Genomic DNA, 27,417 nt, shown 5'->3' on the forward strand with positions numbered 1-27,417 from the left:
ATCTCTTAAGCTAACTCGGGCTTTTATCAAAGCTTTTAATCTATTTAGAAAACAGAATGGTAATGGTGACAATATGAGACTTTCGATCTTTAGAAAAATGATTTCTTGATACATTCTGGATGTTCAGCAAATTAATGTAAGTATATGATATGACATTCGATCTAAGATTAGAAACTTAAACCAAATACTATAACAGAGTTCATTAATAACTTTGATATATTTATTCAGCAGGTTTATTATCACTAAGTAAGTTATTATCATCAGATACTATTTTTTATTAAATAATTTGAGGCATTATTAATTTTGCGAATTTAATTTATTAACCTTAGTTACACTTAAGTATATATAAAAATAATATTAACTTTAATCATAAATGAATACTTAATATTAAATGAATTGTTTGTCATAAGTCTGTTAATAAAACTAAATGAGAAAACATATGAATACTATTAAAACCTATTGCCATTACTTTTCTAGTCTATTTGCATATGTCAAATAGGCATTGTCAGATTATGTGGGTGGCTATATTATACAAATTTAATTTTTTTTTCAAATTTATCAATTTATCTTTACAAGACCGCGCAAAAAATACCTCATTTTCCATGAACACGTATTCCTAATATGGCGACCTTAAAAAAACCAACGACATATTTGGTAGATATGTTTTCCGCAATCAAGCAAGGATAGCAAGTTATATTTGTCCTGGTATTTAGTTATTTGCTATATATATACATATACGCATTTAACTAATGCGATTATCTTAAAACTAGAGTAATTAAAATTTAATGGCGACAGTCTCGAAGTAGGCCATAAGAAATCGTGCTAATTAATGATATAATTCATAATATAAAAAGTCTAACGTGTTAATTACACATTTTATCCTAAGCAGAAATGACTATTAGATATAAAATGTAAATGATAAAGCGTACTTTAAAATAACATACCTACAAAGGTGTATGTAATTTAAAAACATTTTAATTTAAAAATGATTTGAGATTTTAGTTAATTTCATGAATACATTCTGATATAATATTTTGTATACGTTTTTCATAGCTTTACTATACAATTTTTTTTACTAACTTTAAAAAAATTCGATAAAATACAAAGCAATATGTTCGTTTGTGAACAGGCAAGCAACATCTTGAAGTCAGACCGGTAGTAGTTGGTAGTTAGTAGGTTCTCTACATTTATATAATTTATTTTATTGATATTTTATTTTAATATAATGTAGTATAAAAGTATCACTGAGAAAAGAAAAAAGATATTGACCATATTTCTATAGTGGTTCCATACGTTTTACCCTTTAACACAATTTCTCATTCTCTGTCTGAGAATGGTTCGTATTTTTTAAGTTATAAGGATAAATAAAAATTTTAATTTTTTGGCAAATTTTTTATTTTTATTTTATTATGGCATGGCATTGAAAAATATACAACTCTAAATTTTCACCCTTCTAACCACCTACCTATTCTTTAATATCGTTTAAGCGGTAAAACAATGTTTGCCGGGTCAGCTAGCTATTTATTTGAGTATAATGTTTTTTTTTATTTTTATAAATCAACGAATATAATACTATTAGTATTATTTATAACAGCATCGTACATATGAAATTTTATAGAATGTCAAAACGTAGTTGTAGTAGAACGGTACGTAATCTCATAAGTATGAATGAGTGTACTCAAATAAGTATATTTTCGCTTTATTACCTGTTTACATAGGGTACTGGCTTTCCGGCTGTCCATGAGTCAACTGCTGTGAATAACTTAAGCGTATATGATACTATAATGTAATGAATTTAAAGTTGCTAATGAGTCTTGCTTGCTTCTCTTAGGCTTATTTACTTAATTTGTGCATTTTTATAATTTACTTGTAGTGGTACCTAAGTATTTTTCACTATTACTTTATTTTCTTTATACAATTTTTATATACATATCTATTTCTAATTTCTTATCGTTATCTATTCTTAAGGTAGGCAACTTAAAACCTATATTATAGGTAACATAACATTTGACTGATACAAAAAAGAAATAAAATTATATTAAAACTAGTAGATTTTCTTACAGATTGTATTATAATGGCATGACGGCTTGAGTTGTTGAGATCTGTGAAAATTCTTAAAAAAGGGTAATTGATCGTACCTTAAGAAGTGTAATAATCTTTTTGTCTTTACGTTTTAAGTATCACCTTTAATTTTTAAGGTAATTATTCTCGATTACGCGGTTTGCTGTAATAATAGCGTCCTGCAGCATAATTTATAATTGTAATTTAGCAGAATAATTGTTTTTGTTGTCATTTTTTGTTGTTATAAACATTTTTTCAAATTTTTTTTCAACAAGGTTACACTGCAGCGTTTTTTAATGATCTTGTATTTACATTCGTAAGAAAAATTCGATACCATGTTGGAAAATATATTGAATCTCTTGAAAAAATACGCATATTAAATATTTTAAGCAACATAACATGATATGTTACTTACATATTGTTCTAAAATTGGTTTGTGAGATGATTCATAAGCGTAATCTTTATTTCGGTAAGTATACAGGTACATAATTATATACATATATTTTGGTAAGAACAAACAATATCTATAATTCCATATCATAGTTGGACGGACAAAAAATTTAACATAAGAAGTACATTGCAGAGGCGTTATTATATTAGATTGTAAAATAATGACAGCTTTTGTTTGTTAGTGCTGCGCCTACGCAGGTTTTTGTTGATCGACTCCAAGTTTAATAGTATTGTAAGTAATAATAACAGTAACATGTCGATCATTGATCTTATTTTATATATATATATATATATATATATATATATATATTTTTTTTTTTTTTTTTAATATTTTAAAATGGTATTTGAAACTTGACCTTTACTTAACCTAAACTGTCAGGAGCACCTAAAAATCTACTAAAAAAAATTTTCAAGTATGTACTAATATTGAACAAACGGTTTCTATTAAATTTTGAAATCTTATTCAGTTTTCAACAATCGTACGATTTTTACAGTTTTGTTTAAATGGACAGGTAGAAAAATTATGTTAAAGATTGTTCATTATTTAAGTGATAGTTTATGTAATGTAGCCTTCTGTTTGAAAAATATGTTTTTCTTAGTTGATAACAGACACAGATTTTAAAATAGCTTCGCAATAGTAATATTAAATTCTCTTATACTTGCAATCAATACTATGGATGAATTATATAAATCAATACAGAGTCGAAGGCTTCATTATTGGCGCATACCTTTTTGGTCGAGGTTATTTACCTCATAAGGGTTTCAATATGTATTATTTTGTAACGACACCTGCTTACAACTGACATTAAAGCTTATAATATTAATGCCTATTAGTTATGTGTAGAGTGTTTTATAAAAATAATGTTACGACCAAACTAACTTGAAAATATGGTGATGATATGTTTTATCATGACTTGCTGCAAGCTGTTAACGGAGTATTTTATTTTAAAACGTTACCTAATATAATTATTTGGACCTTCCTCAGAAGAAACGTTGTAAAAAATAAATTTCGATAGTTGCTATCGATTACGAAATGTTTATTTATGATTTAATATTCCTTATAGTTAATAGAAGACCTTCTCGATGGTCATGACAGCTACTCGCTGACCGCGCGTCAGCCTTGTCTGGAGTTTTTGTGATATTACTGCAGAATCGCAAAGATGTCTTACTTTATAACTATAGCTAGTAGCGATTATTTCTTTACACATCAATTTGCAGTATTAATAAACTCATAGTAACACTCATATTGTCATTAAAACTTATCATAAGTACTATTGAAAAGTTTAACACAGTTATTAAGTTTCGTTTTTTAAGTTAATTACCCGACTGCCAAGGAAGGGCTATGTTTTTCGCGCGTATCTTGTATGTATGTATGTTTGTATGTAATATTATTTACTACCTCATATTTCCAGAATCACTGAACGCATTTACATAATTGAGGTATCGTTAGGTTCGTCTTAGCTGCCCAAGTGTTCTTAGATAGGTGACATTAAAAAAAATCAAACATGGCGGCTGCACGAAGCCATTGTAGTTAATGAAAAAAAAAATTTTTTCTCGAATATTACAATATGGGTATTAAATTGAAGGGCACAATACAAGGATTTTAAAAAGGTATATCATGATTATTTAAAAGTTAGTTTCCTTAATTTTTTGTTTTCTTTTCTGTTAATAAAATTTTATAAGGCATACATACATAATTATATTCCTTATAAGTTTGGTTACTAAAAGGTACTGGTAACCGACAATTATTTGAACAGATTAAACTTGTGCTGTCAAACTACAGGTGGTGTGTCGCTAGAATGTATTTTGGTCCCAGTGTCTAAGCCTCTAGAGAGTCCCTACAAAAAGTTTTTATATTGAAAAAAAAGTAGCAAATTATAAATGTGTATTAATATGAATCCAATTTTAATGCCGTAAGGATATGAGCAAAGTTACTCTTGTCAGTATACAAACACGTTGCTAATATTCACAAACAAACTTGTTTTAAGACGTGATAGCGATAATCATTTTTAACCGGATATTTAACTCCAAATATGGAATTCGCTATGAAAACATGCAGACGTCAAATATCTCCTCTTATAAATTCATGGCACGTGTACATGGCATGGGTCCAACATTAAGTCACGAGGCCGCCGAGTGACCCTACTGGGTATTTTGCGGACTGACCTCAGTCAGGATTCTGAAACTAAGGTCAATAAAAGATGTTGCTCACTTACATGGTTTATAATTTTTTTTAGCAATTTCATCTTTTACTTTCTTGTTTTTATTTTCACTTCTCTGATTTGTACTTATATCATTAAGCTCTCGACGCATATCAAAGTAATGTTACTATTCTATCTGATTAAAAGATTTGCCGTGATTTGGATAACAATTATCGAGAAAAAAAAACTAACATTCACATCACGATTTCTTAAGTTACCACTATGTTTTCTAACATTCCAACGCTGGTACCATTTATTGATTAACATAAATTAAAGAAAAATCGAAATGAGAACCTCCCTTTTTGAAAGTCGGTTAAATAAAATAGATATTGTAATATTATATATACATATCAATGTCAAAGTACAAAAAAGGAATACATACAAATTTTATTAAGCGTCACTCAAGGATAATATAGAGTTTTTATATGACGGGTATTGTTATGACAACTTCTATTCTACAATGGTAATGAGGCTCAGTCATCTGTCCAGTAGGCGGACACAGGTGACTCAGTAGCTTGGCATATAGCGCATACTTTATATTAGTATGTATGTGTAGTATATTAATCATATTTTCGTTAGTTTCCTAGTAATAGCAATGGTTTCTCAATTAAAAAAAAAAGAAAAAAACCTTTGTGTTGTAGATTTGAGATAAGTGAAAAATTTGCTTTATCATTTTAATGGTAAAAACAGACCAAGTCAACACCAAATTTTTTTAAGTTCGATCAAAACATGTTTTTAGAAGATATATACCTTTTAATTTTATATTATGTTCAAATAGATGAGCAAAAATAACAGAATACCAGTTTTCCATAAAAACCTACATAATATGACTGTGTTATAAAATCTATGACTTCTGTTATTTTATGATATCTTATTTTTTCAGTCACTGTAAATGAAACATAATTTTGTCCTATAAACATCGAATTACTTCTATTAGTCTAAAAGCAAATTTATATTTAGGATTATACAAAAGGTTTCATTTAAACTAAAATTGTCAATGAAGATATATTTCTGACAATTTTAATGACGCTATAAAGAGGAAAATGACTACTCGTGCGAATCGTGGATCTTGACCGAGATGTAAGGACATAGGTTAGTGACATCAAACGAATAAATAAATGTCAGTAAAGGACATGTGAATTAGATGGCTCATGGCATTTTTCAAATGGAGGATATTTCCTTAATCCATTTGTCTTGTTGACAAATACCGTCTGGTGCCGGGTATAATAAATTACGTCGACATCAACAATGCCTAATAGAATTTTACAATCTCAGTCTTAATAGCAGGTTTACAACCTTTTATTTTGTTTTACATGAATTTGACACCGATCTGTCACTTGATTTTTAAATTTAGATATATTGTTCTATTATTCTAGCGTTAAAAATTCCTGACGTTAAATATGTTTGACATTTTTACGTTTATATTTCAATTACATTTAATAACATTAAATAAATATTACAGGAACTTATTCAGTTTGAGTTCTTTTTTTAAAGTTTTATTTAAGTTTTGTAAAAATTATAATGAATGTTTTATTTTATTTTTATTTTATTTTTATTTATTTGTATTTGGGAAACAAACAGTACAACATAACACAAATAATAAAAGATAACAACGATATATCGCACAGACCAGTTAAGTTTCCACCAATAACCAATACAAACAAGAAGCAGAAAGTAAAAAATGAGATACAAATTCAAATAATAATTCAAATAATCAAATACAATGTTGGAACTCATACAATTAAATTCTTAAAAATTAATTATATAAATAAAAATCATCAAATAATTTCTTAAAAATTAACTATATAAATAAAAATTACCAATTAAATTCTTAAAAATTAACTATATAAATAAAAATCATCGATCAAATTCTTAAAAATTCACTATATAAATAAAAATCATCAATTAAATTCTCAAAAATTAATTAAATAAATACAAAGTTTAATAATTTCTATTCATTGATTCAACAAATTGATAATGTTACGTTTAAAATTTGAAAGTGAACACGAAAATATATCAACGTCATTAAATTTTTCATTATGCATATTACAGGAACGACGAATAAAATCGTTTTGGGCATATTTAGTCTTGGGACAGGGCAAATCGAAAAGAGAATTTTTGCGTTTACTAAATGTAGGGACATTAAATTTTAAGCAACTAAATAGGTAAGGGCTATCAACAGCATTATTTATTAGTTTAAAAAGAAAGATTTGATCTCTGAGCATTCGGCGAGTTTCCAGTGGACAGATACTAGGCGAGCTCTGACACGAGTCATAAAATTTAAATTTTAAATGTTTCAAAAATTTGTTTTGTACCTTTTCGAGAGAATCGATATATATTTTATATTGGGGGTTCCAGACTGACGAACCAAATTCTAATAAAGAACGTACCAGGCTACTATATAAAAGAGTAAGAGTAGAAACGTTTTTAAACTCCCTGCCAATCCTCAGTATAAAGCCAAGCATTCGATAGGCCTTAGCGACAATACGGTCTATGTGAAACCCAAAAGTTAATTTCTTATCCAGGTAAATACCTAGGTCTCTCACCTCAGAAAGACGGTCAATAATTGTGTCATATAGTTGATAATCGTATTCAATAGATATTTTTTTTCGTGTGAATGATATGATGCTGCACTTTTTAACATTAAGTTGGAGCAGATTGTCGCTACAATACTCGCATAGTCTGTTGAGGTCTTGTTGTAACAGTAAACAATCCGACCACTCAGAAATTCTTCTAAAAACCTTCAAGTCATCTGCAAACAATAATATAGAGGCATAAGGAAGAGGATATTTAGGCATTAAGAACCGCTTTTGTTTGGTTTTGTTTGTCATCAGCATATAAATTTTAGTTCATTCACAGAACGAATTGATTAAAAGTTAAAATCGATAATGTTTGTTCCGATAAAATAAATAATTAAAAATTGTATCTATACTATTATTATAAAGCTGATAAGATTTTTTTTTGTTTAAACGCGCTAATCTCAGGAACTACTACTTCGAATTGAAAAATTCTTTTTGCATTTTATAGCCCATTTACCGAGGAACTCTATAGGCTATTTTTTCTTCTATTTAACGCGTGTGGGACCGCGAGGCACGGCTAGTTATGAATATAATATTCACAATAACAGTCATCACATTGTCACAATCTGTCGTTCGATTCATCTTAAATAACGATTTAAATATTAATATTTTATCATATACATATCAATTACAAGCAATTATAAAAACGGTCGGTGACCTACTAAACAAAAATTTAATCGTCCGCCGTTTTATAAATTTATTATTATAAAAAAGCGTTCATATTAATTAAGCCTACAATATGATCGATTCTATTATTGTTGAATGGATTTTACGTCATCAAACAGTAAAAGTTTAAAGTTAAGTTTAAATAAGTCTGTCTTTCCAACTATATTTTATGAGAAAACCAGGATATAAGTATATAAGAATAATAATAAAATAAACTATAAAAATAAACTTATAAAAAATACTTTACTTTAATAACTCAAAACAATTTATATGTAAAATTTATTTAAAAATCACTTTTTTTATTTTTCTAAGTTCTATTCACACCTGAGGAGTTTTATGTAATGGATAAAAGCTATAAAAATTTTAGCACTATATTTTATTATCAGCTTAGGAATGTGTTTCGAAGTGTCTATTAATATTGATTCCACAAACTTCGATTGTATTATTGAAGGTTCATGAATTATTTATTGTGGGTACCTAAATAAGTCATGAATGTTCAAATGAGATTTTGTAAAGCAGATTTTAAAGTTTTGTTCAGACTACGTAATACCTTACAAATCAATATTTATGGTTCAAAATTTAATTTAATTTCGGCGATTACTATTTCTGAGAAGACGTTAAACTTGTTTTCGTATTATTTATATATTTTTATTAAGTGATTGGAATTGAAAAGGGTATAAAGTCAGATTAAACAAATTTGAAATGAGTTAAATGGGTTTTCATTACAGTTCAATCCTTGATTGGGTGTAGATCTCCTTGTCTCTTTGGATAAGTTTTTAGAACTTAATCCTGTATCCTTCAAAACTAACAAACATTATTAGGTGCATGTGATAATATCCTGGATCGACAGCTTTTGGTGCACTTAGTAGCACGATGATCAGAACCACATGGAAACACTCAGGACAAAAATAAATATAGTGTGAAAATTCAAATATAAAGTATATCTATATAATCACGCATAATGGACCACCTTTGCGTCTAAATGCGGAAAATCGAGCCCAACACAAATACAAATACAAAATACAAATATCTATATAATTTAAAATTCAGCTTGAATTCATATATTCATAATCATCAAATTCATATATATCAAGCTGAAATTAAATTCGCAACACGACACTCTCGTTATAACAATACGAGAACACTTCATTTGTGAACGAAACGTGAAGTCAAATGGATATCACCAATAGACCTTCTTGGAGAAAATATCTATTAACTATCTATCTGGGACAATGTCTATGAAAAATAAAGTGAACAAAATCGAATATCTTAATGTAACTGTGTAAACGATTAAAAATATAAATAAGTAGTTCACCACCAACCACCAAAAGTAACCACAAATTAATAAAAACTTAATTATTCTTGTGTCGTTCATCCAGTTTTCCGTCATTAACGACCTGTTATTACAGTAATCCTGATCCAAAATGCCAAATGGTAAAACATATCAGAAAATAATCTTATTTCAAACTATCTACACTCCAATAAATTGCTCAACATCAAATTAAGTATTCATTAATAATATCTCCATAAAGGCGAGTCAATCAATTTGAATAAGCATGAAAATAGACAGCACTCGCTACGAAACAGCTACTAAATTAACACAGCTGTAACCTTCACGGTCAATTTGTTCGTTGAATCGTACAATTAACGTTTCATACATATTTAAAAAAAGAAACTATGCTTCACCGTTTTAGGTTACGATTACGAAGATTTTCGTGGTGTAACCCATGTATTACTCTTTGCGATGCAATATACTTTTAATCTTTTTAAAGCACAATATGTGTTAATTGCACAGTTTATATTATCAAGATTGATCGGTATCAGTACGTTCATTATGTTTAAGGATTATATCAAGTCCTTTTTATTACGTGATATTTTATTAATTACAATTGACCACTAATTTAGCACTATTAGTAGTTGTAAAAACTTGAAAGCTAGTTTCAGGCTTTTTGTTTTAAAATTTTCGAAATGTGAATGCTTATTAGTGATGATTAAATATTGATGTATATATTTTTTTGTTTTATTTGAAGTGAGCAGTTCAAGATTTTTCCTTCCCAAAGTAATGATTGCTACTTGTAGCGAATAGCCGCATTATTTGTAACAAAAGAACCAACTTTTTCATTTTTGTGTTTCTGAAAGTGGTTATTATTACGATATAGACGTACCCAGAATTTTGTAAAGGGCCACAAAAATAAATGTAAAATTTCAATAAATAGTAGATTTTTTTTTTATTTTTTTACTTCAACTTTTCATTTACCATTACTATACATTACTTCAATAATAGCTTGCGGAGGTTTTGTTCTCTACCAAAAATTTTTTTTTCAATAAATTTATTAAAATCTAAAATGTCCATTATTAGCTTCAAGACTGGGTGGGGCAAATACCATGTCTAGCCCCACTGTGGGTACGTCCATGGATGCTAATATTTGATTATATGGTAAAATAAGGTTCAATTATGTTAAGTAAAATACTTTATTTCGTTTAATTTAGCCTTGTAAAATTAAATAAATTATTAACTTCGTAATTGTTTCTGAACACTTTTCTTGAAGTTTGAAGTTATTTGTTGTTTCATTGGTAAGTTAGATACTCCTACTAAAACAGAGGGCACGCCTGAACTGTTTAAATAGTATTTCAAAATCCTTACCGTATTGTGAAATTTCATGGCAACAATTCAGAGGTTATTTATTTGGTGAGTGTTTGGTAATTACAAGGGTAATGTTAAAGATAAGTATTCGATTTATTTCGGTAAAAAAACGTATGATACTCATGTATTATTGAGTATTTTTTTTCAGGAATTTATAAATTTTTATTTCATACAAATTTTATTATAAAAAGATCTTTGCTTAGTATTAACATGTCTATATACTATATATTATTTACAATTCACAACCTAAGAACTAAATATTTACAGAAAGTTTTGGTATAAATCATGTCCGCGTGGAATTGTGTCAAGAATGCTGGCAGCATTTCCCCGTTGAATCGCTATGCCGATTCTCTGAGCAAAAAATGCACCAGCTTTCTGTCACCAGTGGAGGCAATAAGGCGAGAAGTTATTTATTTAAAAAAAAATTAGCACTGCTACTCCAAGGTCCAAGTGTTGCAAACGGCACAAAGATGTTATTTGGAATTAGTGACGAATATTTGTGCCGTTTAGTCATTTGAGCTTTTTCCGCTGCAGCTCCCGCTTTTAAGGCTGTTTCCCTGACATGAGACGGAGCAAGTGTGTCAACGCAGGTTGCGTCCTACAAAAGCGCCCGTCCCCTTTCCCAGGGAACCAACGTCAATCCATCAGGTCTCTTGCCATCATTGCGACTAATTCCAGTAGTCTCGATAAGAGCAGGAACGTCGATGGTGGCAAGAGCTCTTTTTATAGAATCATTTAGGGAACCGTGGCGGGAAAACCTACCTGAACTCTTGTTACAGGAAAGCCCGTGTAGTCCGAAAGAATAAAAAAAAAATTAAGTTATAATACAATAGACCTCTTTTTAAACGACTTCAAAAAAAGGGGACGTTTTCAATTCGACTACATATTTTTAAGCGTGTTGTCTTATAACTTACTCGTATTCCTGGGTGTAACTATTTGATGATTCTTTTTTTATTTGACAGCTAGGGCCTATCTCGTGGTCCCATTTAAATTTGTGTGATATCTTATCTGACGAGTAGTTTAAAATTATCCTTAATAATATGTATTGTAGATACTATACTTGTAGATGTAAATTGAAGTCGGTTATTTTTTGTTGGAGAACCACACACAACTATTTAAATGAGTGTTTTAAAAAATAGGTAAATTGTTATTGTCTCTTTCTAAAAGAACATTTTCTTACTTGTATATACATAATATTTATTTTAGTTTACCTAATAACTCAATAATCTATTAAGCTGCAAACTGCTAAGGAAAGGTCTCTTCTTTCATTAAGACAAGAATCGGTACTTAATCCGCTCATCAATCAACATCAAACGCTTTGACGTAGTTACAAGTTTTGTATTGATATTTTTGTTGAAATAATAACCTTGATTTAGTATTATTATATTGGACGATGACTATTAAATATACATGATTATACTAATTGTGTTTACTCGCAAACGAAAACCGACTTCAATCATCGACAAGTAATACAACGTAAGTAGACGAAAAATTTGTTAATTGCGCGTTATCAGAAACTATTACACAAAGTAGTCATGAGATCTCATTAAAATTCATTCATTTTAATGAAACTACAAGACAATCATCAGCTTTCAATCAAAGCAAGAATCATCAAAATCGATATATCCAGTGAAAAGCTATGCGGTATAATATATACAACACAGGTCGACGAAAAAATAGTCAAATAATAATAAACGTTTCACACTCAACGTAAGTAAACGCATTATTACATTCAACTCAAAAAATATTTGTTAGATTTCAATTAAATAAAGGTAGCCACGTGACTCGCACCACCACTGGATTAAAACAAAAATCATTAAAATCGGTCCACCCAGTAGAAAGTTCTGAGGTAACAAACATAAAAAAATACAATCGAATTGAGAACCCCCTCTTTTTTTGGAAGTCGATTAAAAAAATGAATCGCCATAATTTAAGCGCGTAACTTCCGAACTATTTCAGCAACTTGGTTAATCCTTTTTTGTGTTCCTTATTTTTAGGTTTGTCTGGTATGTATTAAAAAAAAAAAAAAAAAAAACGATATATTCATGGAAAATAAAGTATGGCGGTACAAAGTACGCTGGGTGAGCTAGTATAAAACACTAATTACAACATATCTTTGTTATTACTTTGTTTACACATATCTTCAATCGAAGGTTTTAGTGTTTTTGTGATTTTATATAAAAAAAAAATTGTTAATATACCTACTGTTTAGTCTTTATGTCATATCTTATAGCATTATAAACCGGATTAATCATATAACTTGTTTAATAAACAAACTCTTCAACTGTTTTATAATTAGTACAGATTGTTACACACGTATGTACCTATGTCCGTAATCGCTTACTATTAATGTTTATTTAATGTCTTCTTGTACATCAAGTTATTGAGGAAGCAATACGTCAAAGTAGTGGGTGCTAAAGTTTATCTTTTCCTTGTTGATATTGTGATGAAAAACCCATAATGCCAATACTGCTTAAGAAAAAATATTGTGATTATGAATATTAAGCGAAAACTTTAAGTTAATAATAATAGACACTAATTGCTATACTATTAGCAAGCAAATGCAATACTAAAAGATAATAGTTTTATTTGAAACTGTTCATTAAGTCGTAATAGATTTAGATAATCACATTTGTAAAGATAAGTTCAAGTGGTAATATTTTTAAACATTTTTGATTTGGTCTGCTTCTAGAATTATTTATAAAAAATAATTAAATAAGTTGACTTAACCTTGTTGTGGGGATAATTGGACCATTCAATTTTTTTTTACCAAATAGTATATAATAGAAAAGAACCTGATCTTTATACTCACAGAGCTCTAAAATCATACCAAATTACACTTTGCAACTATTACATCCGTTAAATTTTGAAATGTTTTTTTATAAATAAAAGAAAATACGAGTAAGAATAAAAGTTGTAAACACCATAGTGTTGGAGTTCGAGTTTTTCGTAAAAACAAATAAAAGAGGACACCGATGTCTACAACGGAAAATGTCCACGATATGGACAAGACAGGTTAGCGGAGGCGTATTCCAGTATGGTAAGTCAGTCGACGTTACGCGACGTTTACAAGGTCACTTCTGTTTGTAACATCGTCATAACATCAATTTGTTGTATGTTTTTCTACTTCTTACTTTTGCAACTTTTACTGTTGAGTTTTCAATTGATATATTTCTGTACCGTCATGTTTGTGATTCAGTTTTCACAGTTTTTTATTTGGTGACATCGTCAATCGACATTTTCAAACCATTCAAGATGCATCCAAGTCATAAATCAACTCAGAAAGTAGTCACCAGATGTCGATTAAACTGGGACTACAAGACAAGTCAGTTTTTGAACGGTCAATTTTTGATATGATATTCAAAAATGTTCAGCGAAAAGTTATGCGGTTTATTACAACGTAGATCGACGAAAAAATAGTCTAGAAAATACGCAGTATTAGATATAACTGGAAAAGTACTTCTTACATCTCAATTTAAATAGGACCACATGACAAAAGAAAAGAATTTCGCCCACTAAAAATTCTGAGGTAACATACATAAAAAATACACTCGAATTGAAAACGTCCTCCTTTTTTGGACGTCGATTAAAAAGGTTGGATTTTAGTGTCATTGAGACCTGAATCTGACTACTAATCATTATCATCAGATCGCGTGATAACGAAATTAATCGGAATTCGAATGTATCATTCCTTAAATATTCGATTAGATAAACAAAAACTTATGATGTTTTAGCACCATTTAAGTTCTACTATGTGCATTGTGTTTTAAATTCTTAATTGGTTATTTTTCTCAATACTTGATTTTTATGTCATTATTTAAAAGTGGTATGAGTGGGTGGGTATGATTGGTTTTATTAATATGTATTTATTTGCAAGACCAGAAATAAAAAAGCTAGATTGTTTATTACGACATTTTGTATGTTCCTAGTACATACACAACTGAGTACGTACATAACTGAGGTAGGGCACAGCAGGAATTTCCTGCTCAAAATATGGAGCAGCCCGACTGGGGTAGTACCTCGACCTTACAGAAGATCACAGCAAAATAATACTGTTTTCAAGCAGTATTGTGTTCCTGTTGGTGAGTAAGGTGACCAGAGCTCCTGGGGGGATTGGGGATTGGGTCGCCAACGCGCTTGCGATACTTCTGGTGTTGCAGGTGTCTATAAGCTACGGTAATCGCTTACCATCAGGTGAGCCGTACGCTTGTTTGCCGACCTAGTGACATAAAAAAAAAAAAAAAAAAAAACATACGAAAAATTCATACAAATGTGTTTCTGCTGCCTGTTACGAGTATAACAACTTATTGCCATGTTTGGTAATGTATTGGAAGTGTTAATCATTTGTAATACTTTGTAAATAATAGCATTGCAGGTTACATGCTGTGTTAACCTTCTGCTTATGAATCTTTTTATTGTAAAGAAATCATAATGTATAATAATAATATAACGTGTATGCTCCCGTGACCATGCAGGTTGCTGTAAAGTGTCCGAAACGTCGGGCATCTAAAAAACTTAATAAACCGCGATAAAATCCGAAAAAGTTGTTTCATTATAATCATAATGAATTTTAAGCTCGGTTTTATTAAAAATTGTTTAGATTGTTTAGAACCAGTTAGAGAATGCAATTGGTACCTGTGGCCGTTGGAGTAGACGTGTCCTGACGTCCCCTAGGCCACTGGACCGACGATCTTAGTAAGATTGCCAGTGGAGGCTGGATGAGGGTTGTGAAGGACGGGAATGTTTGGCGCAAAACTAGGGCCAAGGGAGGCCTATGTCCAACAGTGGACTGCGATAGGCTGGAGTGATGATATAAGTTTGTTGATTTAAAGACAGTTCTATTACGAGGGCGTGTGTCTAATTTCACAAACATGTCACTATTAATGTTTGATCATTACATCAGTAATCATCATAACGGTTGCCTATAACAGTTTTAGTAATCTATTGATTATGTAGTGTCGATACAATAATTACGACTGATTACACTAATCTATGAATGAATACGGTCGTAAAAGCAAATTCTTGACTCAGCTTCTTTGTACTTCCATCGGTTAAATACAGGTGTCGAGACGTTAGTTACGGTACATTCAATTATGATAATTGTTTACTCACCGACGTCAACCGAAGTTTACAAGGTCGCACTCATATTTGTTATGACAAAAGACATTATAGTTCAAACATTGTTTACATTTTATTAAGAATATTGAACACCTTTTTTATGTATAGGAAATGTTGAGAATATTTTTTATTATTATATTAAAACAAAATTGTAAATTTTCAACGCCTGTTAATTTATTTGGAATACTCACCTTTTATGTACTTTAAATATGTAGGCTCATTTTTCTAACTCTGCGTTATAGAGTTTCAGTCACCTCACAATATAAAAGAGTTTATATTTGTAAGGGTATAATAAAAAATCGAAAATTAAGTGGCACACACCCAGAACCGAAGCCTTTATCCACTGGGTCATTTCATGTCATAATTTTTAGGCTACGGAGAATTGGCTGAGTGATAGTTTACGTGTGTACTATTATGCATAGCTATTTATTTTATAAGGCTCCTCCGTTTTAATTACCTGTTTAGACATAAAAGGTTTACCTAGGGGCTATTGGCTAACAAGTTTATAACTTTTGCTTACTATAATAACCTAAGGTGTGTAAAGTGTTATATAACTAGTTGATTATACCAACATGTGATAAAGTTTATACAAATAGTCATCGTTATATTATATAATGGGTAAAAGCGATTTGTGCTAGAAAATACTTAGATATAATTGTTGCTAATTTCGTTTTAAATAACGTCGATGATAATTATTTTTATAATTAAACTTTTTCAAGTGGAAGCATCAACCAAGTAAAATGTGCAAAGCTCAAAGGGTATCATTGTATATCATCTTATGTCATATAATACTATAGAATTAAAAGAAAAACTGCTACATAATTCCATCGGCAGAGTTGCATTTTATAAAAAATGCAATTTTTAACGCATTAAAGCCAAAGAAGTTAAGTCTTATAAGATAATACACAACCTTACTAATAGTCGTTGGAGAGTTTCATAATCCACCTAATGGCACATCTCCAGACTTATCCCTAAGTGTTTACCTTTTGTATCTTCTTGAATAGGGCTTGTCAAAACAAGCAAATAAGTTACTATTATATAGTTACGCAAATTTAAAAGGTCTTTGTTAATCCAAAAGTTTGCAAAATAGAATAGAGAGGCGTCTGTCTACACAAAAGCAGTTAAGAAGTTTTGATTAAAGAATTTATTTATAAAAGAAATCGGTACACTAATTTCACTTCATGAGAATTAACAATATAAATACAAACCTCGTTTTTTTTAAACAACTAGATAAGCAAACCAGCGTATGGCTCACCTGGTGATGGTAAGTGATAACCTACTGTAACTTATAGACGCCTGCAACATCGAAAGCATCGAAAGCGAAAAATTTTAGTGAAAGACAAAAATTTTGTTAAGCTATGTTTACGATAAAACTTCACAAAAACCATCTTCTATAATTGTTTCTCATTACAAGTTTATGTAATGTTGATATGATTCAGCTTTATAATAAATTATTTTTGATGTCCTATAAATCATTTTTATGAAGTTCACATTTAATCGTTTCGACATTTGGAATGTGAGATAATTAACATTTAATACGTGCTTTCAACTTAATCAATTCAAAAACAAGTGTCATTAGTTTATATTTATGTATACAAAGCAATAATAATTTGTGTTAATGCTTTTAAGGAATTTTAAAATCTGAATATGTTTATATTTTGCGCCATTTTTAACCTACTTTCTTGACTGAGGTTCTATGTTAAATAGCATGTATTTTTTATATACTCAGTGATATAATGTAATAGTGAATCGATTTGAAAGATTATTTTTTTTTGGTTTGATAGACCTTATTTCTGGAATAGTCTTATAAGCATTAAAATATAATACGAGGGAGGAGCCTCGTTAACATTCCGAAAATTCCGCCAAGAGTGACAAGAAAACCACGTTTTGTATGAATACGAAATTATTTCTTTCTACGAATGATTCTGGGTCGATTAGCGCTTTTTTTTGTTTGAATGTGATTTTACCAGTCGGGGATCTTGTAGAGATATGTTAACGATCTGATGATTATATCTAGGATATATTCAGCTGTTAAACTCAAAAGTTGTTAATCAAAAGTGATATACGATTATTGTTGCTGTTAGTTACAGCTTTCCAAATATATTGTACCCGTTAACTTATTAAATAGAAAAGATGTTGTTAAAACTTATTTAAAAAATCTTGTACGAACACAATAAATATTGATTTTTATTATTATTATGGGTCTTTTTGGCAAATTTATAGAGTAACTAGCTGTGCCCGCGGCTTCGCCCGCGTTGAAATTAGTTTGTCACAAAGTTTTCCCGGCAAAATTATAGTTAAACTCTCATCAAAATCGGCTTAGCGGTTCCATAAACCTTCCTATTAGCCCTCTCTCCAATGGTGAAACCGCATGAAAATCCGTTCAGTAGATTTTGAGCAAATCGGTCACATACACTTTTGGGGACTTTGTTTTATAATACACTAACTGTTGCCCTCGATTACGTCCGCGTGGTTATGATGATTACCATTAAGTTGTTTAACGCAAATTATTTTTTTATTTCGGTCACTTGAAATGCTTATCAAACTGAGTAACTTTTTAAAAGGCACAATTTAGTATAATTTAATAGTTATTTTTATAAAACCTCTCTATACACCACATTTTTAGTTTTTTTTTTCAGGCTGTATATGTTTCATACAAACTATCAACCCCATTAAACCCCCTTAGCGGTGGAATATCGTAAAATCCGTTCTTAGCGGACGTCTGCTAACTATAATCTACCTCTGTGCCAAATTTTATCTTTGTCCAACCTAAATGGATAGACCATCCAGCGGTTTTTGAGTTCTCGTGATGAGTGAGTTAGTGACCTTTCTCTTTTATATTTATAGATTACGATACATTATTTGGACACCTCCTCACCATCTATAGAGCATATATTTTAAATTTCAAGTCTCTTACTTCAAAAACATAAGACTTTCATACAAACTTCCGACCCCCGTTTTATCCCTTTAGATTAACGGATGTCTACGCCCTATAAGGAACGTACCTGCCAAATTTCAAGTTTATAGCTGTTATAGTTTTGGAGATTTCGTGATAAGTGAGTCAACCTACCATCTCCCGTTTTAACTCAAAAAGAGAGTTGATTTCTAAGATACATTATTTGGACACCTTCTCATCATCTATAAGGTATACATTTTAAATCTCAAGTCTCTTACTTCAAAAACATGGGACTTTCACACAAACTTCCAACCCCCGTTTTAAGGGTCGAATTTCATAAAATTAGTTCTTAAAAAATGTCTACGCCCTGTAAGAAACCTACCCGCCAAATTTCAAGCTTGTAGGTGTTATAGTTTCGGAGATTTCGTGATGAGTGAGTCAACCTACCATCCCCCGTTTTAACACCCTTTTTACACCCTGTAAGGAACTTACTTACAAAATTTCAAGTTTGCAGCTGTTATAGTTTCGGAGATTTCGTGATGAGTGGGTCAACGTAACATCCCCCGTTTTAACCCCAAAAGGGAGTTGATTTCTAAGAAACATTATTTGGGCACCTTGTTACCATCTATAGAACATACATTTTAAATTTCAAGTCTCTTACTTCAAAAACATGGGACTTTCATACAAACTTCCAACCCCCGTTTTACCCCCTTAGGGGTCGAGTTTCGTCAAATCCATTCTTAGCAATAGATTACGCCCTATAAGGAGCCTACCTGCTAAATTTCAAGTTTGTAAGCATTATAGTTTCGGAGATTTCGTGATTAGTGAGTCAACGTAACATCCCCCGTTTTAACCCCAAAAAGGAGTTGATTTCTAAAGATACATTATTTGAACACCTTGTTACCATCTATAGAGCATACATTTTAAATTTCAAGTCTCTTACGTCAAAAACATGGGACTCTCATACAAACTTCCATCCCCCATTTTACCCCCTTAGGGGTTGAGTTTCGTAAAATCCGTTCTTAGCGGATGTCTACTTCCTATAAGGAGCCTACCTGCCAAATTTCAAGTTTGTAGGTGTTATAGTTTCGGAGATTTCGTGATGAATGACCTTTCGCGTTTATATATATTATAGATTATTTAAGTAGATTTTCACTGCATTTTGTATACTTATTTACAGTTTTTAGATTTACATTATTAGTTTTAATTGATAACGTTTAATAAAAATTAAAATTGAAGTATATTTATGTCATTTTATGTAAGGTGTATATCATCAGATTGAGATATTTTTAATGCAAGTAAAAACATTAAATAAAGAGATTACATTTTCACATATAAGTCATTTGCTGCATCAACTATTAGAAATTCCGGATGACGACTTACTCCGAGTAAATTCCTAATATATACTTATATAAGTATGTATAAATTATTTGTTTCAGATAGTCAGTAATGTGCTGACATGCCGAGCACAGCCGTATACCAGGAGACCAAGTCCGTCTCACCCGACAATCACGCCCATACATCATACGAAGATGCACTGGCTACGGTAATTATTATCTTTTTTAGGTCTAAGCAAGGTGTTGTCCGCAGTTTTGTTCGTATAGCAAGAGCAAAATTTTCTGAATTCACAGAAAAACTTATTTTTTTTTAGTCCAAACCTTATAAAGATTTGATTGATCGATTGATTGATGATATGAAAGAATTGATCTTCTAAGTTCCAAAACAATGGAAAATTATATATACTAGACTATAATTAAAAATTACAATTGAGGAAAACCAAAAATTATGAAAAAAGAACCTTTTTAAAAAAAATTCAATGTGATATGCTTGTGTGTGTCAAATACATGGTAGTGTGTAATGTTTTTTTACGGATTTAATATATTTTATGCATAATTAAAAAAAAATTAGGATTTTGCACTCCTTCTCTATAAACTATAAGTGTACGAAGTTTCATACTTCTGCGTCCGCGCAATTTACGTAAAATGGGGTACAAAATTTTTGCTTTACCTATTAATATATAGATTATTCTTGAAGATTTTTTAATACATTTTATCAGTATGTTGTACCCAATCATCATTACAGCCTTTACAGTCCACTACTGGACATAGGCCTCCACAAGTTTACGCCAAAAATAACGTGAACTCATGTGTTTTGCCCATAGTCACCACGCTGGGCAGGCGGGTTGGTGACCGCAGGGCTGGCTTTGTCGCACCGAAGACGCTGCTGCCCGTCTTCGGCTTGTATATTTCAAAGCCAGCAGTTGGGTGGTTATCCCGCCATCGGTCGGCTTTTCAAGTTCCAAGGTGGTAGCGGAACTATGTTATCCCTTAGTCGCCTCTTACGACACCCACGGGAAGAGAGGGGGTGGCTATATTCTTTAGTACCGTAGCCACACAGTACAGCACCCAATGTACCCAATCACTTAAAATTAAGTAAAAATTAGCAACATTACTTTTACTTTTAAAATTATGGCTATCCATTTGATACAATTTAAGTAGGTATTTTACTATTCATTTTTAGGCATTTTATAACACCGTGAATATCAAATTATAGTACTGTTGTTTTTAATATCCTTGATATTTCTCTGTTTATATACAGATCAACAGTTTTTAAGGTCATATCACCGATAAATGACCTCTATGGTCAGTGTCGGTTAGGAGCTACAGGATGCTTCGCCGTAAAATTCAATGAAGTATAAATTTTATATTTGGTTAGATTCTGTTCGGTGCGTTGTTAATATTTACTAACTCGCATATACTTGTATGAATAGAGATTATTTTGTTCAATTTCTATAGAATGAAGAGCTTTTAGTTTTCCTGGAATTTTTCTAATCTTTAGCAACATAGCTAGGAGAATTTTTTAAGAACGATAGGGATTAATTAAGAAAGTTAAAATGTTTTTTTTATTTGTATTAATAGGCCTAATTCCTTTTGCAGAAATGTAACGTTAACATAGCTACATGGGACCAACCACGTTTGTAACAAAGGTCAGCTAATTTTTACACCTCAGGGTAAAGCTTAAAATTTCCAAAAACGCTTAAACGTGTTATTTGTCTAATTATAAAATAAAAAAAAACACAAATAAAATTTTATACTTTTTTCTAAAAAATCGTAGTTTTATAGAGTATTTCATTCATTCTTTTTTATCAACTTCATACACTGTAGTTCACTACTACTATGTATATATATATATACTACTATACTACTACATATACCACTATACTACTACTATACTACTATGTATACTCGAGAAGTTTAATAACTAACTTCAATATTTTATGCGATAGTTGTTTTTCAAAACAAAATTAAAATCAAATTAAGAATAAAATTGAGATGTACTACCGAAATGTAGGTACAACTGATGACAAGAAGAGGGACAAAAAACCAGATTTATAGCATTTCGTTTTTGGTCACAGCCATCAGCGGACGAATCGATTGAGCGCAATGGACCTACCGCGTAGATTTTTTGTACGATAAAGGCATTTTTTTTTGTCCCAGTGAACTCATTGAAGTAGCCGTTCAGTAGGAATATGTGACTTTTTTAAATACATATTTTAATGTATAATAAATAATGGCTATAAAGGAAGATTAAATACAAGCATATAAAGAACTTCAAAATAGATAAGTATCTTTCAATTCTTCTCTCTGTTAAAACATTTTTAGTTAGTAAAGTAAATAATACGTAAAGAATCAGCTTCTTTAATAAATATTTAAACTTCTTTGAACAATTTTATTGTCAAACTTCACATTTAAGATTTAGAAGCCATTAAAAATATACCATTTTTAATTTCAATATTTTTGTCATCATTGATTAGTAATTAATTATTGTTTAATAGCTTGATACATAGCAAAATAATTATTAAAGTTTAATATTTGAATATGGCAGGATTTACGAAACGTTTCCGTTATTTGTAACAACTGATGTTGGTATTAAAACTAATTTTTTAATTAGGTTAAGCTGTTAAATACTAGTTTTATTATATTTTGTTGATCGAATTAACTATTTCTAAGTCGAAATATGTTTGGATACTTTTCGGATCACGGTATTTTTTATGTGTTCTTTCTGTTAAAGTAAGCTGATTGCTCTATTGTGTAAATGGAAATATCCATAACAAGGCAAACGGACGTGTAGTACAATCCGACTGCATACAATAGCTTAGCAGTGTAGTGCAGTTCTCAGACTGACGCGCGGCCTCGCGGTTTTATTGTTAAATTAAAAGAATTATCATTAAAAAAAAACATAAGTGTGAAACTCGGTGATGTACTGTTTGCTAAAACAGTGTTTGTAAATGTGGTGATGTGTTTTATATTGGTTGAAGTCGTATCGATTCGTTTTACGACCTCAAAACAAATATTTGTTTTGACATGCATTATTAACATTTATTGATATTGAGAAACAAGTGAATAGTTAGCATGTATTATTCACCTTGATTGTTTTACTAAGGACGCTTCGAATAGTAAATTAATCTATGTTACATTAAATTTGTGTTCTCACGATACCTCCAATCGTTATCGGTCACGATATTATTATAGTTAACGCGTTTATTTACGAACTTAAAAGGAATATTTATTACCACACAGCTTATGACTGCTTTGGTGTATATGTACAAAATTAGGATTTAGATTAATAATTTGACAATATGAATTGAGGAAATTAATAAGTAAAATAGTGAAAACCAATTTCATTTTAAGTTTCAGTTATAAAAGATGATAACTAATATATTTTTCTAAATATCCTTCGTAATTAAATTATTCATTAACTACGTACTATAACTAATTCGTAATGCCATAAGAAATTGAAATTAATCAGTTCATTGTTTCACGATCTATTGTCGATGTATTGCGCATTGATCTCACGTAAGTACAGTATCAGTTACGCAATTCCATTCACATAAAACATTGACAATTTAAGAATAGCACACCATGTTTACTGTCCATGGTTGAATAGACGGTGTCCATTGTCGAACGAATCAAACAATGTTGATGTCACGTGAGTTTGCATATATATAAATATATGCAGAGACTTACTTAGTATATAATAACTAAAGCTTACAAAGGTGTAGTTAAGAAATATTTAAATATTAGCTTCCTACATTTTATCCTTTATATCAGTCACTCAGTTAACAGATAATATGAGAATCATAGCAGTACGATAAATAAGTATATGATTTAGACATTAAGTTGAGATGATAAAGTTTACTAGGTAGACAATATACGAATACAACTTTTTTGTTTGTGTAAAAGTGACGTTGAAAATATAACACCATTTTTTAAGTTATAGCCGTTATAACCGTATCTATGCACGTATACAATATTCTGTTACTTATTTTAAATTGTGCAATTCAGTAGGTACTCTAATAACAAGAAATTTGTAGATGTCTTACAATCAAAGTAAAAACACAATCCAGTCAAGAATGAAGTAGTAATGTTTTGTACTACCGTACAATTATTTAGAACTAGCTTTTACTCACGGCTTTGCTCGCATTGAATTTTTTTAATAAAAAAGTATCCTATGATACTTCTAGTACATCCAAGAATATGTGTACAAAGTTTCACGATGATCGGTTAAGTAGTTTTCGCGTGAAAGCGTAACAAACAAACTTACATTCACATTTATAATATTAGTAGGGATTTTCTATAGAAGGAATGAAATATAAGTGTAAGTTTAACAACTCATTCTTGTCTAGCCTCTAAAATATTTTATTTCTCAATAAAATGAGTACATCGCAGTAATTAAAACAAAAATAATTTCATTTTCTAATGTACAATATAATTACGTAAGTTACATAAATTTTTTATGTTTACATCGTAGTATTTATTGTTGTAAAAACTATATTGTCTATTTTTAAACTATTTTATTATTCTACATCTACATATACTCTACAATTATATATTTTTAAAATCCCACAGCTGGTCATAGACAATCTTTCCAATAATGAACTTTTACCTTGTGTTGTTCGCCAGTAGATTACAAGGTTACTCTATAATCTACTCGCTTTTAGAAAATAGTGACTCAACGCTGTCACTTAGCTTTTTTTTAAATATATAACTAGGTCAACAAACAAGCGTACGGCTCACTTGATAGTAAGCGATTACCGTAGCTTATAGACGTCTGCAACACCACAAGCATCGCAAGCGCGTAGCGGACCCTATCATCAATTCCCCCCAGGAGCTCTGGTCACGTTACTCACCAACAGGAACACAACACTGTTTCAAAAGAGTATTATTTAGCTGTGATCTTGTGTAAGGTCGAGGTACTTCTGCAGTCGGCTGGTCCATATTTTGAGCAGGAATTTCCTGCTGTGCCCTACGTCAGTTAACTAAGCTTAGTCGCACGCTTCTTGTCTGTCTAAAGGGATTATTTAAATTAGTAAATTTTAACATGATGTTCTAATTTGCAAAGATTTAACTGGTCAAGAGAGATGGCTAAGCTTAGAGAAAGTAATGAGTTACTATTTTATTCACTCGAATACACAATAAGTAACGTAATAGCTTATCATACATACTCGTAAAAAATTGCGAGTTTAGAAAAATCGTGGCCTCGCAACGTAAACGAACTTTGACAATTTAAGAATAGCCCGTTCACCTTGTTACTCCGTGGGAGCGCCGTTTTATGTAAATTCCACGTTAACTACCGCATTTCTAAATAGTATTTTGTGGTTTTATGTTCATGATTCTACTTTTTAATTTACGAGGTGCGATAGAGAGAAATTTAATAGCTTTATAAAGTTAAGTAAAATAAAATAAACTCCTAATACCTACTCAACCGTTTCTAGTAGATAAAAACCCCAGGTCAGAGATCCAGAAAGACGAATGCCCAGACCACGAGACACATCTGTATGGTTGTTACAGACAATAGTGGTAAAGGGATTGAATCCGCAAGCTAGCTAGAGCTGCGCTTTGTTACTGTGTGCATTGCGCCAGCCTGTTCATTTTAGTAAAATAAAATGGTATTTGTTTTTTCATGATTTGTTTGATGATGACAATGTTTACCATTTTATTGTTATTCATATTTGATTATTATCGTAATATAAATTAAATATACTTATTAATTGTACATTGATATAAAATCAGATAGCACAGTAAAAAAATTCAAAATTTAATTTTTGAGAGACTGTATTTTATTATTTATGCAATAAAAATTATATGGACGTACCAATTTACCATTTGATTTATTTTGACGTAAAAAAAGGAAAGTAAATTTTTGATTTCACATTGAATATATTTAGCAAACATGTTTGTATCCTGTTGCATCACTTTAATCACCGTAACTCAATCATGAGAAATTTATTAATTATAATTATTTTATATATATTGACAACGAGTAATTTGAGTATAATGTAATCCATCCGGTGATTTTAGCGTTATCAAAATCACCAGTCAATCAAATGTTACGTGATATTGTTTAACAAAAAGTGTATTTTTAGGATCGTATTACTACAAACAAAAAATACAAATTTTTTAACGATACAATTATTGAAACTTATTCGACTTGAATCAGTAAGGTATATTCAGTTTTTTATTTAATTATATTAACTTTATATAAGTGCTAGCTTTGAAATACACAGGCCGAAGACGGGCAGCAGCGTCTTCGATGCGACAAAGTCAGCCCTGCGGTCACCAACCCGCCTGCCCAGCGTGGTGACTATGGGTATCACATGAGTTCACGTCATTTTTTGGCGCGAACTTGTGGAGGCCTATGTCCAACAGTGGACTGCGATAGGCTGAAGTGATGATATTAACTTTATTAAATATTTAAAAATGATATTTCGCACAAAAAGCGGCAAAAGTCATACAGTACTGTCTACCTTAAGATATACAAAAAAACAGCGTCGAGGTTGGTTTATAGAATAAAAAACATTTAGTGATTAATGGAAAATAGTCGATTTTACCTAAAAACTTGTAGCTTAATTTATGATTAAACTAGCTGTGCCCGCGACTTCGTCCGCGAGGGATTAAAAAAAATATTGATTAATTCGCAGAGTTACAAAATAAATAAATTTCTAAAATAAAAGTAACCTAAGTTACGCCTTAACACATCAGCTATCTTCCGGTAAAAGTCCCGTCAAAATCGGTCCAGCCGTTTCAGAGATTAGCCGGAAAAAACAGACAGATAGACAGGCAGACAGACAATAATTGTAAAAAATGTTATTTTGGTATATGTACCGTGTATACATCGATATGCATTTAGTAAAAAGCAGTTATATTAATATTACAAACAGACACTACAATTTTATTTATTTGTATAGATTATAACGTAGTTTGACGAAAAATTGTAACCAGATTAAGACGAAAATATTGAATGATGTTAGTTGAGTCTCAGATTACTAAATAGTTACTACGTAACTTGAGTGATGAATGATTGGATGTTACATTGGTTGTCATAGTTTCGATGTCTGCTCCCAACAAATGTTCATGATCCAAAAATATTTTTGTAGTGGTCTCGTTAATTGTGTTTCTGTCCGACACTAATCTTGTGAAAGTATATAATTTGTTTTTAAAGTTATAATTGTGTTTTCTCGCATACGAAAAAAAAAGGTACAGTTACACAGATCATAATATAACGTAAGTAGACGAAAAATAGTCAAGTAAATGCCCGTTATCAAAGATTACTCAAAAAATAGTTATCAGATCTCGATCGAATTTAAACGGGACTACAAGATAAGCATCAGCTTTTGATTAAAAAAAGAATCATCAAAATCGTACGTAAATCATTAAAAACGTAGGTCGAGGAAAAAATAGTCAAGTAAATACGCATTATTAGATATAATTCAAAAAGTATTTATTAGTTCGCAATTAAATT

The 27,417-nt window shown here is 30.5% G+C and overlaps 1 protein-coding gene across 1 annotated transcript in view; it reads left to right on the forward strand.

The window, feature by feature from the left end:
• Positions 1-27,417, forward strand: part of LOC123656319 (serine/arginine repetitive matrix protein 2) — a 125,215-nt gene that overhangs the window by 1,663 nt on the left and 96,135 nt on the right. The window contains exon 2 of the mRNA XM_045592021.1: positions 20,055-20,161. Within this exon, the coding sequence (XP_045447977.1) occupies positions 20,075-20,161 (87 nt within the window). The 5' untranslated portion in view covers positions 20,055-20,074. The remainder of the gene's footprint in view (positions 1-20,054; positions 20,162-27,417) is intronic.

This window comes from Melitaea cinxia, chromosome 9, assembly GCF_905220565.1.
Source record: "Melitaea cinxia chromosome 9, ilMelCinx1.1, whole genome shotgun sequence".
In the NCBI taxonomy this organism is placed as follows: Eukaryota; Metazoa; Arthropoda; class Insecta; order Lepidoptera; family Nymphalidae; genus Melitaea; species Melitaea cinxia.